General features: G+C 42.9%; 1 protein-coding gene across 3 annotated transcripts in view; it reads right to left on the bottom strand.

Moving 5' to 3' along the window:
* Positions 1 to 16,402, bottom strand: part of LRRC20 (leucine rich repeat containing 20) — an 801,757-nt gene that overhangs the window by 449,017 nt on the left and 336,338 nt on the right. For all 3 annotated transcript variants that reach the window (XM_040434913.1, XM_040434914.1, XM_040434911.1), the window contains one exon: positions 8,026 to 8,193. In XM_040434913.1, coding sequence (XP_040290847.1) covers positions 8,026 to 8,193 — 168 coding nt within the window. The remainder of the gene's footprint in view (positions 1 to 8,025; positions 8,194 to 16,402) is intronic.

The raw sequence follows: 16,402 nt of genomic DNA, 5'->3' as shown, positions 1-16,402 counted from the left end.
AGCTGATGAAGTGGAATTCGATTGGAATTTCAGGAAAAATTTGATTTGCAACGAATGCGAATTTCCTCGCGCTTCGTGGTAACGAATCGCAATTTTCCTAAAATTGCGGCTACACATGTGAGGACTGAGGACATGAGGAAAGGAACTCTGGGAAGGCGGGATCAGCCAGATTGACATGCAGCCAGCCAGCCCTGTGATGTCACAGCCCTATAAATACGGCAGCCATTTTAGATTCTGCCATTTTCCAGCGTTCAGAGTGGAGAAACAGACGTGTGAAGGCGCTAGGGACAGCAAGTGGAAAAACGATTGTGGGAAAAAAAGACAGAAAAAACTATTTTTAAGTGCAGGGAAAGGATAGGAATCATTTCACAGCATCTTAGTGCAGGGAGAGACGTCAGAAGGCGCTAGGAACAATTATTTGGGGATCCAAATAGTCATTAGACAGCTCTGTCATTCCAGCTTTTTGTTATTGGGCTAGTGTTATGTTGAAAAGCCTTTAGTGGCTTATATTCTAGAATCTTATTCAGTACGACAAGGAAAATATATACGCATTTCACTTCTGCATTTATTTCTTTTGAAAGCGTATATGGGCGTATTTCAGTAAGAAAAGAAAAATATATACGCACTGCACTGTTGCAGTTATCTCTGGTGAAAGCATATAAGGGCATATTTCAGTACTACAAGAAAAATATATACGCACTTCACTCTAAGTTTTTTCTGGTCAAAGCGTATAGGGTCGTATTCCAGTACAACAAAAAACATATATTCTCAGTACATTTCTGCAGTTAATTCTGGTGAAAGTGTATAGTGGCCTATTTCAGACCAACAAGAAAAATATATTCTCAGTTCACTTCTGCAGTTATTTCTGTTGAAAGCGTATAGGGGCGTATTACAGTAAAAAAAGAAAAATATATATGCACTGCACTGCTGCAGTTATTTCTGGTGAAAACGTATAGGGGCGTATTTCAGTACTAATAGAAAAATATATACGCACTCCACTCTAAGTTTTTTCTGGTCAAAGCGTATAGTGGCCTATTTCAGTGCAACAAGACAAATACATTCTCAGTTCACTTCTGCAGTTATTTCTGTTGAAAGCCTATAGGGGCATATTACAGTAAAAAATAGAAAAATATATACGCACTTCACTGGTGCACTTATTTGTGGCAAAAGCATTCAGTGGCTTATTTCATTATAGAAAGAAAAAAATATACGCACTTCACTGGTGCAGTTATTTGTGGCAAAAGGGTTTAGTGGCCTAGTTCAGTACAGAAAGAAAAAAATATACGCACTTCACTGGTGCACTTATTTGTGGCAAAAGTATTCAGTGGCCTATTTCAGTACAGAAAGAAAAAATATATACTCAATTCACTGGTGCATTTATTTCTGCTGAAAGCCTTTACTGGCCTATTTCAGTACAAAAAGAAAAATATATTTTCAGTTCACGTCGGCGGTTATATTTGTTGAAAACATGGCTGGGAGTCAGCAGGGTGGCATCAGTGGGAGGTAGGGAGCCAAACATGCCTGGGGTAGACCACCTGCTTCGCAGCAGCCTACCTACCCGGAAAGTAGTGGTGCACGGAAGTAGCGGTGGTAACAGTCAGTCAGTGCGGTGGTTATATGTGTTATTTTGCATTTCAGAACAAAAAGAAAAATACATTCTCAGTTCATGTCGGTAGCGGTTATATGTGTTGAAAGCGTTTAGTGGCCTATTTCAGTACAAACAGAAAAATACATTCTCAGTTCACGTCGGCGGCGGTTATATGTGTTGAAAGCGTTTAGTGGCCTATTTCAGTACAAAAAGAAAAATACATTCTCAGTTCATGTCGGTGGCGGTTATATGTGTTGAAAGTGTTTAGTGGCCCATTTCAGTACTAAAAGAAAAATACATTCTCAGTTTACGTCGGTGGTGGTTATATGTCTTGAAAGTGTTTACTGGCCTCTTTCAGTACAAAAAGAAAAATATATTTTCTCAGTTCACGTCGTTGGTTATATGTGTTGAAAGCATGGCTGGGAGTCAGCAGGGTGGCAGCAGTGGGAGGTCGAGAGCCAAACGTACCCGGGGTAGAGCACCTGCTTGGCAGCAGCCTATCTACCCGGGAAGTAGTGGTGCAGAAGTTCACGGAAGTAGTGGTGGTAGCAGTCAGTCAGTGCAGTGGTTATATGTGGTAAAATCTTTATTGAAGTATTTGGATCAAAAAACAAAATTTTTTCAGCGGTCAGCGCTGTGGTTATATGCGGTAAGATCTCCATGATGTCTCCATGATAAATCTGCAGCGTGGGGGCCCCGTGTGGCTTCTACACACTTTCAAAATCATCCTTCAGAGGAGCGAATAGATGCCACATGACCGAGATGCTCCCTGAAATCTTTTGTGGTGTATTTTGGTGGAAAAACAAATTGTAATCAGCATCCAGCTCTGCAGTTATATGTGGTAAAATCTTTATTGGCGTATTGTAGTCGAAAAACACATTTTATTCAGTATACAGTGTTGTAGTTATATGCGGTAAAATCTCCATGATGTCTCCATGATAAATCTGCAGCGTGGGGGCCCCATGTGGCTTCTACACACTTTTAAAATCATCCTTTAGCGGAGCGAATAGATGCCGGATGACCGGGACGCTCTATGACCTTCTCAGGAGCTGCTGTCTGGAGTAGAGGTTAATTTCTGAGACGTCCATATAGTGTGGGGGGAATCCGAACACCCTCTCCATCTCTGTGCTCCATTATATGCGGTAAAATCTTTTGTGACTTATTTTGTTGTAAAAGCAAATTTTATTCAGCGTTCAGCACTGCAGTTCTATGCGGTAAAATCTTTAGTGATGTATTTCGGTGGAAAAACAAATCTTATTCAGCGTACCGCGCTGTAGTAATATGAGGTAAAACCTTTTGTGATGTATTTCGGTGGAAAAACTCATTTTAATCAGCGTTCATCGCTGTAGTAATATGTGGTAAAATCTTTATTGAAGTATGTCGGCCGAAAAGCTAAATTTATTCAGTGGTCAGCACTGCGGTTATATGGGTTAAAATCTTTATTGAAGTATTTTGTTTGAAAAACAAAATTTATTCTGTGGTCAGCGCTGCGGTTATATGTGGTAAAATCTTTAGTGACTTATCTTGATGAACTTTGCGACTCTTCCGCGCTCAAAGCTATCTTGACGCTTTGTCTTTTCATTGTCTGTAGCTACTAGAGGCCTGTTCATGCCAGGCAGGATCCCGCAGAAGTATCTTGGTCGATCGACACTCTGTCATTGTGCCATTCTGTGGCTTCCTCATGCTGCTGCCACCTCCACACTCTGTCATTGTGCCACTCTGTGGCCTCCTGCTGCTGCTGCCACCTCCAGGCTCAGTCATTGTGCCACTCTGTGGCCTATTCATGCTGCTGCCACCTCCAGACTCGGTCATTGTGCCACTCTGTGGTCTACTCATGCTGCTGCCACCTCTAGACTCTGTTGTTGTGCCACTCTGTGGCCTACTCATGCTGCTGCCACCTCCAGACTCGGTCATTGTGCCACTCGGTGTGCTCCTCATACTGCCTACAGACACTGTCATTGTGCCACTCAGTGGCCTTTTCCTAATGCTGCTGCCACCACCTACAGAATCTGTCAATTTGCCACTCTGTGGCCTCCTGCTGCTGCTGCCACCTCCAGGCTCAGTCATTGTGCCACTCTGTGGCCTATTCATGCTGCTGCCACCTCCAGACTCGGTCATTGTGCCACTCTGTGGTCTACTCATGCTGCTGCCACCTCTAGACTCTGTTGTTGTGCCACTCTGTGGCCTACTCATGCTGCTGCCACCTCCAGACTCGGTCATTGTGCCACTCGGTGTGCTCCTCATACTGCCTACAGACACTGTCATTGTGCCACTCAGTGGCCTTTTCCTAATGCTGCTGCCACCACCTACAGAATCTGTTATTGTGCCACTCGGTGGCCTCCTCATGCTGCTCCCACCCTTCCCTACTTTATGACTGATACACTATTTTGGCTTTTGGCCTTGCTGACATCATCATTTATTTAACAGTGTAGCAGCTCTAAGGCCTGTATAGTCTCATCAGAATTGGCTTATGATTTGGTAACCAAAAGCAAGAGTGGGTAGAAAACACAGAAGACATGCAAATTTTCGGTTCACGTGTCATCTCTGTTTTAGATCCACTCCTGTTTTTTTTGGCTTTAGCAATACTGATTACTGACCAAATGCTGACCAAGTGAAGGCTTATGCTCCACAGACAGGATTAGTTTTTTGAGGGTTATTATTCTGACGGATCAGAGGAAGGGCAAAATAATCAGTGACATCAACACAAACTTACTGCTGACACCCTCTCCACTCTGTCAGGGGGGCTCTACTTGTATAAGCGTTTAATAGAACAGGTTCTGTAGACATCTATGTGGAATCAGCTGATGACGGTGTAAAAGGAATGCGCTTCTTCTTGACGCTAACATCTACCTGTAAGGCTGAGTTGATACTTCTGTAGCCTGGAAATAGCCGTTTTTTAAAGCGATTCGCCACGAAAAAATTCGGAACAAAGCAAATTTCTCCGAAAAATTCGGCGAACTGGCCGATTTGAATTTTTAAAAAATTCACTCATCTCTAGTGGTCAGTTCATAGTTTAGTGAGAATGCTGCAGTCAGTCCAGTCTATCTTCTGGTGTAAACACAACAGTCAGTCCATAGTTTAGTGGAAGCACTGCAGTCCATAGTCTAGTATAAATGCTGCAGTAGTCAGTTCATAGTCTAGTGTAAATACTGTAGTCAGTCCAGTATATCATCTGGTGTAAACATTGCAGTCAGACATTTAGTGTAAATGCTGCAGTCAGTCCAGTCTATCATCTGGTGTAAACATTGCAGTCAGTCCATAGTCTTTTGGAAATACTGCAGTCCATAGTCTAGTGTAAATGCTACGGTAGTCAGTTCAAAATGTGGTCAGTCTGTTCATAGTGTAGTGTAAATGCTGCAGTCAGTCCATAGTCATTTGGAAACACTGCAGTTCATAGTCTAGTGTAAATTCTGCAGTGAGTCCACAGTCTAGTATAAATGCTGCAGTCGATCAGGATTCTGTGTGGGTAAAGGGGCACAACATGTCATGGCTCTGTGGGGGGAACTAGGGTTTGAGGTACTGGAAGTGGTATATATAACAGGTGTGTGCAGATGGCAGATGCTATTTGTTGGGGTTGCTGTAGGTGAGGGGGAGACATGATGTGGCCGTGCTGTGTGAGATGTGCATGAAGGACATAAAGTGTCTGATATCTGGGAGGAGTAGACAGAAGAAACAGAAAGTGGCATTGGGAAACACAGCCTCCCAAGAGCTATATGGGTGGAGGGGGCAAAGGGTGGGAATAATGGGAAGAAAGTGGGGGGAATGGGTTGTAGAAGAACATAATAGAACTCTATACTGACAGGGAGTGTTCCACAGGAAAGGCGCATAGCAAATGTGGTGCCAATATTCAAAAAGGGTCCAAAAACAGAGCCCGGAAACTATAGGCCGGTAAGTTTAACATGTGTTGTGTGTAAACTGTTTGAAGGTTTTGTAAGAGATTCTATCTTTGAGTACCTCAATGAAAATAAGCAAATAACACCGTATCAGCATGGCTTCATGAGGGATCGGTCATGTCAAACTAACTTAATCAGTTTCTATGAGGAGGTAAGTTCTAGACTTGACAGCGGCGAATCAATGGATGTCGTGTATCTGGACTTCTCCAAAGCATTTGACACTGTACCACATAAAAGGTTAGTATATAAAATGAGAATGCTTGGACTGGGAGAAAACGCCTGTATGTGGGTAAGTAACTGGCTGAGTGATAGAAAACAGAGGGTGGTTATTAACGGTACACATTCAGATTGGGTCACTGTCACTAGTGGGGTACCTCAGGGGTCAGTATTGGGCCCTATTCTCTTCAATATATTTATTAATGGTCTTGTAGACGGCTTGCACAGTAAAATATCATTTTTTGCCGATGACACTAAATTGTGTAAAGTAATTAACATGGAAGAGGACAGTATACTACTACAGAGGGATCTGGATAGATTTGAGGCTTGGGCAGAGAAGTGGCAGATGAGGTTTAACACTGACAAATGTAAGGTTATGCACATGGGAAGGAATAATGCAAGTCACCCGTACATACTAAATGGTAAAACACTGGGTAACACTGACATGGAAATGGACCTAGGAGTTTTAGTGAACAGCAAACTAAGCTGTAGAAACCAGTGTCAGGCAGCTGCTGCCAAGGCCAATAAGATAATGGGTTGCATAAAAAGGGGCATAGCTGCCCGTGATAAGAACATAGTCCTACCACTTTACAAATCGCTAGTCAGACCACACATGGAGTACTGTGTACAGTTCTGGGCTCCTGTGAACAAGGCAGACATAGCAGAGCTAGAGAGGGTCCAGAGGAGGGCAACTAAAGTAATAACTGGAATGGGGCAACTACAGTACCCTGAAAAATTATCAAAATTAGGTTTATTCACTTTAGAAAAAAGAGGGGACTGAGGGGAGAACTAATAGCTATGTATAAATATATCAGGGGTCAGTACAGAGATCTATCCCATCATCTATTTATCCCCAGGACTGTCACGAGGGGACATCCTCTGCGTCTGGAGGAAGGAAGGTTTGTACACAAACATAGAAGAGGATTCTTTATGGTAAGAGCAGCGACACTATGGAACTCTCTGCCTGAGGAGGTGGCGATGGCGAGTACAATAAAGGAATTCAAGAAGGGCCTGGATGTATTTCTGGAGTGTAATAATATTACAGGCTATAGCTACTAGAGAGGGGTTGTTGATCCAGGGAGTTATTCTGATTGCCTGATTGGAGTCGGGAAGGAATTTTTTTCCCCTTAAGTGGGGAAAATTGGCTTCTACCTCACAAGTTGTTTTTTTTGCCTTCCTCTGGATCAACTTGCAGGATAACAGGCCAAACTGGATGGACAGATGTCTTTTTTCGGCCTTATAAACTATTTTATAATTCCATTGAATTTGCTGCTTGTACTTAACACAGACAGGCAACAGCTTCAGGGGAACCCTGATTTCCTTCCAGCCGTCACTCACCAAATAAGAAGCATGAAGGAGGACGTCATGAATGCACTTCTAATTGTAGGGAGGGCTGGAGGGACGCTGCACTGTGCCCCTCTTCCTTGCATCTCTTCTTACTTGCTAACAGGGCATCATCGGGGCTCGGCTCCTGTGAACCGACATCTCTACCTACATCGTTGTGTAGTGCTGCCACCTGCTGGGCACAGTAATTATTATTCTGTAACTAGAGAGATCATTATTACAGTTCTTTGAGGCGGTGCTGTGTCTCTCTTCATTCAGGGTCATCCATGCAGAGCTAGGAGTGAGAGCACTGAGAGTACAGCAGGCGCTCGCTCCTATTTGATACTTAGTTCAGCCTCCACTGTTACATCCAGAACTGCAGGTTCAGACTGATGCCCCTTCTTACCCTGGAGATCTCGTAGAGGACTCTCGCTTTAATCCGGACCTGGGTGCATGGGGGAAATAAGGTGGTTTTGCTGCAAAGATATTCAAACTACCCAATTCAATCATTATGGACATGATTACTGGAGATGTGTGGTACATTGGGCAGTTGGGGGACGTTATGGTGGTGACAAGTGCACTCTAGTTTAAATTGGACCTGTCACCTCTCTTGACGTCTGTTTGAGTGCATGCTTGTATAACCCATGAAATAACAATTTTTGGGCATTTTATAGCTCTGTGTGGTGCCATTACTCTGCTATTCCTAGAAATCATGCATAAATTGACAACTGGGTGTTACCATTCCTCTTGCCCAAGAGGTGTGTCCCTATATATTCTGACACTGGCACTGACTGGACTATTTAAGTGTGCAGGGACACCCAGTTTCCAATGTATTCATAGGGCATAAAAAAGGAATGGTGCAAGGCAGAGCTATAAGAAAAGATAGTCCAGAATTATTCTATTATGAGGATTTTTTTTTTTTTACTAAAACAGACGTCAGGGGATCTGACAGGTCTTCATTAATGTTATATTATTAGCTATAAAGATGCAAGAATTTTCACCTACCTTTGATCTCATTGCCTTCCAGGTTGATGTTTTCAATGCACAGAATTTTTGTCAGCTCATCTGGGAATGTTTCAAACTTATTTCTTGCTAAATTGATCGTTTTGAGATTACCTAGAAGACTAATCTCATGAGGTAGTACATGAAGAAGATTTCCTTGAAGATCGAGCTCTGTGACATAAAACAATGAGGGATTAGGTCCACATATAATGATATTTTATGAAGACCAAATTCTTCCTCAATATTGCCTATATGGAGACACACTATAGAACAACCCCAATTCCAAAAAAAGGTTGAGACACTGTGTAAAATCTTAATAGAAACAGAATGCAATGATTTGCAAATCTCATAGACACATATTTTATTCACATTCACATTTTTAACCCCTTAGGGCTCATGCACAGAACCGTATGCCCTCCGAGACATACGGTCCCTTGAGCAGGCCATATCTCCCGGACCAGCATTCATCGTGCACAGGGGAGTACACAGCATAGATTACAATGAGGCTGTACACGCCGGGCCATTGTCCCACACTCATAAGATCATTGCGCACTATATATGTCCTGCACTCCAATGCGCACAATGTATGCCACTCCGGGACATATTTATTTATTTATTTATTGCACAACTGTCCCCAATGGGGCTCACAATCTAAGGTCCCTATCAGTATGTCTTTGGAGTGTGGGAGGAAACTGGAGTACCCGGAGGAAACCCACACAAACATGGAGAACATACAGACTTCATGGAGATGTTGTCCTTGGACAGATTCGAACCTAGAACCCCAGTGCTGCAAGGCACCAGTGCTAACCACTGAGCCACCGTGTTGCCCATTTGGCCCGCATGTCTTGGAGGGCATACGGTCGTGTGCATGAGCCCTTAGTGACATAATTAATTTTAGCTTTAAGGACCAATAATATTTCCCCCCTTTTGTGTTCTAGCAGTCATAACTTTTAAATTTTTTATTATACATTTTGTTTTTATTTTGCAGGTAGATATAGTGTATTAAATAACCTTTATTATTTTATTTGTAGGGGGAAAGATAAAAAAAATAAAAAAATTTACATTATTTTGTGGAATTTATTTACGGCATCCACTGTGTGGTAATAAATAACATAAACAACTTTATTATGTTGGTCCGTACATTGATGATCATGTACGGACAGTCAGCTCTGCAACTGCTCCCCCACCTCCTCCAGACTGACTGGGAGGGGGTGGCTGCTTTAGCTGCTCATCTCTCTGGTTTGGTACTAGCTAGAGATATGGGCTTTATATTGTTTGAAAGCTGATATTACAAGCTTTCAAACAATACCAAAATGACAGCACTATCCTCAGGATATGGGAAGATATCCCTGTTAGAAATCGAGATGCAGTGAATGCAGCTGAAAGTTAAAGTAAAAGCAGGATTTACCCCAATTATTCCCAACTCGATTTCTAACGGTGATATATCCTGCTTATCTTGGACTAATGCTGTCATGTCAGCTTTTAAACAAGACCAGTTGCATGCTTCAAGCTGCTACCATTCAGGAGATATCATCAGCTAAAGCAGCCCTTACCCCTCCACTTTCTGCCCGAGCTCGGCTGGGGCAGAACAGTTAGGCCCCTTTCACATGGGCGTTGCGGGAAAAGGTGCGGGTGCGTTGCGGGAACATGCGCGATTTTTCCATTGTAATGCGTTTTGCACTCGCGTGAGAAAAATCGGCATGTTTGGTACCCAAACCCGAACTTCTTCACATAAGTTCTGGTTTGGGTTAGGTGCTGGGTAGATTGTATTATTTTACCTTATAACATGGTTATAAGGGAAAATAATAGCATTCTTAATACAGAATGCAAAGTACAATAGCGCTGGAGGGGTTAAAAAAAATAAATAAAATAATTTAACTCACCTTAATCCACTTGCTCGCGCAGCCCGGCTTCTCTTCTGTCTTCTTTTTTGCTGTGTGCAGGAAAAGGACCTGTGGTGACGTCACTCTGGTCATCACATGGTCCGTCACATGATCCATCACCATGGTAAAAGATCATGTGACGGACCATGTGATGACCGGAGTGACGTCACCACAGGTCCTTTTCCTGCACACAGCAAAAAATAAGACAGAAGAGAAGCCGGGCTGCGCGAGCAAGTGGATTAAGGTGAGTTAAATTATTTTTTATTCTTTTTTAACCCCTCCAGCGCTATTGTACTATGCATTCTGTATTAAGAATGCTATTACTTTCCCGTATAACCATGTTATAAGGGAAAATAATAATGATCGGGTCTCCATCCCGATCGTCTCCTAGCAACCGTGCGTGAAAATCGCACCGCATCTGCACTTGCTTGCGGATGCTTGCGATTTTCACGCAGCCCCATTCACTTCTATGGGGCCTGCGTTGCGTGATAAACGCACAATATGGAGCATGCTGCGATTTTCACGCAACGCATAAGTGATGCGTGAAAATCACCGCTCATGTGCACAGCCCCATAGAAATGAATGGGTCAGGATTAAGTGCGGGTGCAATGCGTTCACCTCACGCATTGCACCCGCGCGGAATACTCGCCCGTGTGAAAAGGGCCTTAAGTTCTTTTCCCACAGCCCGAGCTGACCTCGGGCAAGACAGTTAGGTGGTTAAAAAAGTTTGGACAGGGGCAGCAAACTGCTGGAAAAGTAAGGGTGGGTTCACACTAGCGTTATGGAGTCCGTTAAGGCTCTCCGTTATAACGGAACATAACGGAATCCATAGGATGGAATGCAAAACGGAAGCCTTTAAGAGGCATTTCGTTTTGCTCCGTCCTAATAGAAGTCTATGGGAAAACATAACAGATCCGTCTGGGTCCCGTTATGCAAGACGGAAAACAAAGTCCTGTCGACAGGGCTTTGTTTTACGTCTTGCATAACGGGAACCAGACGGATCCGTTTTGATTCCCATAGACTTCTATTAGGACGGAGAGCAAACGGAATGCCTTTTTAAAGGCGTCCGTTTTGCATTCCGTCATAATGCAAGTCTATGGGAAGCAAAACGAATCCGTCCCTCCGTCTTATGGATTCCGTTATGTTCCGTTATAACCCTGTTATAACGGAAAGCCATAACGCTAGTGTGAACCCACCCTAAGTGGTACTAATAGAAAAACAGCTGGCAGAGTAATTTGCTACTAAGTCATATGACTGGATATACAAAGACCATGTGAGAAATGAAGAGTCTCTCAGAAGCAAAGATAGCCAGAGGTTCACCAATCTGCAAAAAAATGCATCTAAAAATTCAGAAAAATGCATTCAGAAAAATGTTCCTCAATGTAAAATTGCAAAGACTTTGAATATCTCACTATGTGCAGAACACAATATCATCAAAAAATTCAGAGAATCTGGAGAAATCCATGTGCGCATGGGACAAGGCTGACAGTCAATATTGGATGCTTGTGATGTATGGGCCTTAAGGCAGCACTGCATTAAAACAGGCATGATTCTGTACTGAAAATCACTTTATGAACACTGCCAGAAATCATTGACTCTAAACACAGTTCTCCATACAATCCACAAATTCAAGTTAAAGCTGTATCATGCCAACAAGAAACCATATGTCAATACAGAGACTATGCTGTCTTCAATGGACTGAGGAAAATGGAAAACTGTTCTGGGGTCAGATGATAAAAAATTTGAAATTCTTTTAGGAAACCATGGACAGTGTTTCTGTGGACTCAAGAAGAGGGACCATCTTGCTTGTTATCAGTGCACAGTTTGAAAGCCTGCATCTCTGATGATATGGGACTGTATTTATGCCTACACATCTGTAAAGGCACTATCAATGTTGGTGTTCAATAAATTTTTATTAAGTTTTTACAAAAAAGAATAGCACAATAGACATAGGCACGAATAGCGCAATTACAGTATCACAAATAATAACAGTATAGTGCAAAAGAAAATACGTACTTGGTGGAACATGTGCAGCACAGTCTGAGTACATACACTCACCTAAAGAATTATTAGGAACACCTGTTCTATTTCTCATTAATGCAATTATCTAGTCAACCAATCACATGGCAGTTGCTTCAATGCATTTAAGGGTGTGGTCCTGGTCAAGACAATCTCCTGAACTCCAAACTGAATGTCAGAATGGGAAAGAAAGGTGATTTAAGCAATTCTGAGCGTGGCATGTTTGTTGGTGCCAGACGGGCCGGTCTGACTATTTCACAATCTGCTCAGTTACTGGGATTTTCACGCACAACCATTTCTAGGGTTTACAAAGAATGGTGTGAAAAGGGAAAAACATCCAGTATGTGGCAGTCCTGTGGGCAAAAATGCCTTGTGGATGCTAGAGATCAGAGGAGAATGGCTGACTGATTCAAGCTCATAGAAGAGCAACGTTGACTGAAATAACCACTCGTTACAACCGAGGTATGCAGCAAAGCATTTGTGAAGCCACAACACGCACAACCTTGAGGCGGATGGGCTACAACAGCAGAAGACCCCACCGGGTACCACTCATCTCCACTACAAATAGGAAAAAGAGGCTACAATTTGCACAAGCTCTCCAAAATTGGACTGTTGAAGACTGGAAAAATGTTGCCTGGTCTGATGAGTCTCGATTTCTGTTGAGACATTCAAATGGTAGAGTCCGAATTTGGCGTAAACAGAATGAGAACATGTATCCATCATGCCTTGTTACCACTGTGCAGGCTGGTGGTGGTGGTGTAATGGTGTGGGGGATGTTTTCTGGGCACACTTTAGGCCCCTTAGTGCCAATTGGGCATCGTTTAAATGCCATGGGCTACCTGAGCATTGTTTCTGACCATGTCCATCCCTTCATGACCACCATGTACCCATCCTCTGATGGCTACTTCCAGCAGGATAATGCACCATGTCACAAAGCTTGAATCATTTCAAATTGGTTTCTTGAACATGACAATGAGTTCACTGTACTAAAATGGCCCCCACAGTCACCAGATCTCAACCCAATAGAGCATCTTTGGGATGTGGTGGAACGGGAGCTTCGTGCCCTGGATGTGCATTCCTTTAAATCTCCATCAACTGCAAGATGCTATCCTATCAATATGGGCCAACATTTCTAAAGAATGCTATCAGCACCTTGTGGAATCAATGCCACGTAGAATTAAGGCAGTTCTGAAGGCAAAAGGGGGTCCAACACCGTATTAGTATGGTGTTCCTAATAATTCTTTAGGTGAGTGTATATATATGAAACGACAGAGACAATGAGAACTTCAGTAACAATGCAACACTATCAAAGTATAGAAGCCGGTAGATGAGTAGCATAACGGCTGGATAACCACGTAACCCATTGATTATGTATTCGCATTCTGGAACATACATTTTCCGCAAAAAGGCACTATCAATGTTGAACAGTATATAGAGGGTGTAAAACAGTATATGTTCCCATCCAGACAACTTCTCTTTCAAGGAAGGCCTTGCATACCTCAGCAAGACAATGCTAAACCACATACTGCATCCATCATAACAGCATGACTTCAAGTCCGGGTGATGAAGTGGCCTGCCTACAGTGTAGACCATTTACCAATAGAAAACATTTGGCACATCATGAAATGAAAACATCCGGCAAAGAAAACCCAGAACTGTGGGGCAGCTAAAATCCTACATCAGACAAGCATGGGACAACATTACTCTCCCAGAACTCTAGCCATTGGTCTCTTCACTTCCCAGACATTTACAGCCTGTTGTTAAAAGAAGAGGGATTCTACACAATGGTAGACATGGCCCTGTCCCAACTTTTTGAGATGAGTTGTGCTGCCAAGTTAATTTTTTAATGAAATGGTAAAATGTCTCAGTTTCAACATCTAATATATGTTCTATGATCTATTGTGAATAAACTATGGGTCTATGAGATTTACATATCATTGCATTCTGTTTTTATTTACATTTTACACAGTGTAAACCTCCAACTTTTTTTTTTTAAATTGGGGTTGTACACAACAATGGTGCCAAGTAGAGATAAGCGAATTTCATGTTATAAAATTCATTCACGCTTCGTCTGGTGGTAAAAGCAGAATTGCGTTATGGATTCTGTTACCACGGACTATAACGCAATTCTATGACGGAATGCCTTTAGAGGCATTCCGTTATTCATTCCATCATAATAGAAGTCTATGGCCTGCTTAACGGACCAATGACATAGAACAATGCCATAAACTAGGCATTGACCCTGAGGAACTACAGGATGTAAGACTCTTAGCAGGCCTTATTGAGGAGGGTGAGAGAGAAATTGGTGAGGGTCCGTTCACAAATCTTCGCCTACCCTCACGTAGGCCTCCACCCATAAATGAATACTCTCCACTGGATGCATTCCTTACCGTAACTACAGAAAAATTGAGATCACTCCGTATGCACAAATCTCACATATCTAATGTTACAGCAGAAGAAAAGACTGCATTAGACATACTAAAAAAGGACACCACCATTGTCATCAAGCCCTCTGATAAAGGGGGCAATGTGGTGGTACTAGATGACTGTAAATATGTAGAGATGTGCATGCGGATCTTAGATGATAAGTCCTGCTACAGGCGACTAGAGCATAATCCGATGGAAGTGTTCAAAAATGAACTAAGGGGCATTCTTAACAAAGCTATGCAAAAACACCTCATAGACAAGAATGAATTTGCTTTTCTGTTACCGGAGCATCCAGTTACAGCAGCATTCTATAGCCTGCCTAAGGTTCACAAGGGGCTGAGCCCATTGAAGGGCAGGCCCATTGTGTCTGGCATTAATGGCTTAACAGAAAAAATCCATCTGTATATAGATGAGGTGTTGAGAACCTTTGTCCTAAACCTTCCATCGTATGTTAGAGACTCTATGGATGTCTTGAGATGACTGAATGACATCTATTGTGATCCAGGCACCCTACTGGCAAGCCTCGACGTAGAGGCTTTGTATAGTTCAATACCCCATGATAGGGGCTGCCAGGCAGTGGGCTCTTTCCTCACTGAAAGAGGATCACATTTGGCCAATCACAATGGTTTTGTGATCGAGCTACTCGATTTCATCTTGAATCACAACGTATTCACCTTTGATCGCAAGTTCTACCACCAACTCAGGGGAGTGGCCATGGGAAGTCTGTGTGCCCCGACTTATGCCAACCTCTACCTGGGCTGGTGGGAGAGGGAATGCGTCTTTAGTGAGGCAATGGAACAATGGACGTCGTCTATTATTCTGTGGATAAGATTCATAGACGACGTGTTCATTCTGTGGAACGGCACCAGCGCGGCCTTCAGCAATTTTGTGAAGGAACTTAACCAAAATGATCTGGGTCTATTCTTCACGAGCGAGATCAATAATATGCAACTGACGTTCCTGGACTTATGCATCAGCATTGATAAATCCAGAAAAATTATTACGAAAATGTTTCGGAAACCAACGTCCACAAACACCTTGCTCAGATGGGAGAGTGCACATCCTACCAAACTAAAATCTGGAATACTGTACCTAAGGGGCAATATCTGAGAGCCCGACGAAATTGCTCCGAATGGATTGATTTCAAGAGAGCATCCTCTGATCTACAAAAACGGTTTAGCCAGAGAGGATACCCTGGCCCCTGTCTCGCTGAGGCATATCAGCATGCCTCAGCCAGCAACAGGGATGACCTCCTGGTTCCTAAAAAAAGAGCTACAGATAATAAAATAAGACTTATAGGCACTTATGACCAGGCCAATAAGGAGGTGAGAAACATCATCAGGGAGAACTGGAGCATCCTCAAATCTCATCCGATAGTCGGACATCTCATAAGTGATTCTCCATAGATCACTTATAGAAGAGGAAGCAACCTGCGAGATCAATTGGTGCACAGCCTGTACAGTCCCTCAATACAATCTACGTGGCTTCCAAATAGACCACCCGGTACGTTCAAATGTGGCAAGTGCATTGCCTGTAAAGCCATCAAAAAGGGCAACGTGGTAAAATGCACAACCACAGGATGTGAGTTCACTATCAGATTGTTTATAAATTGTAAAACGGTAGGAGTGATCTATGTGGCCACATGCATCTGCCTTAAACAATACGTAGGCAAAACAAAGAGGGAGTTTAGGAGACGTATTGGTGAGCATCTGTTAAACATCACGAATGAGGATGATACGCCCATTGCCCAACATGTGGCGGAATGCCATCCAGGGGTGAAACAATGCATCTTTTTCCAGGGCATAGAACACGTCAGAGCATCTCCAAGAGGTGGAGATATAGATAATTTGCTACTGAAAAAAGAGGCTCAATGGACCTTTACACTGCGCACAGTGAAACCATTCGGTCTAAATGACCATATATCATATACCTGTTTCATCTGATTTAACCCCCCCCCCCCCCCAATTTCCATTCACACAATATATGTTATGGGAATTATATGTGAGTGACAGATTGGTCACCACATCATATAGATACCGGGACATTTGAGA

The sequence above is a fragment of the Bufo bufo genome, chromosome 6, assembly GCF_905171765.1.
Source record: "Bufo bufo chromosome 6, aBufBuf1.1, whole genome shotgun sequence".
NCBI lineage: Eukaryota > Metazoa > Chordata > Amphibia > Anura > Bufonidae > Bufo > Bufo bufo.
Note: the sequence above shows the minus strand (reverse complement) of the source record. Positions and strands in the feature narration are given on the sequence as shown.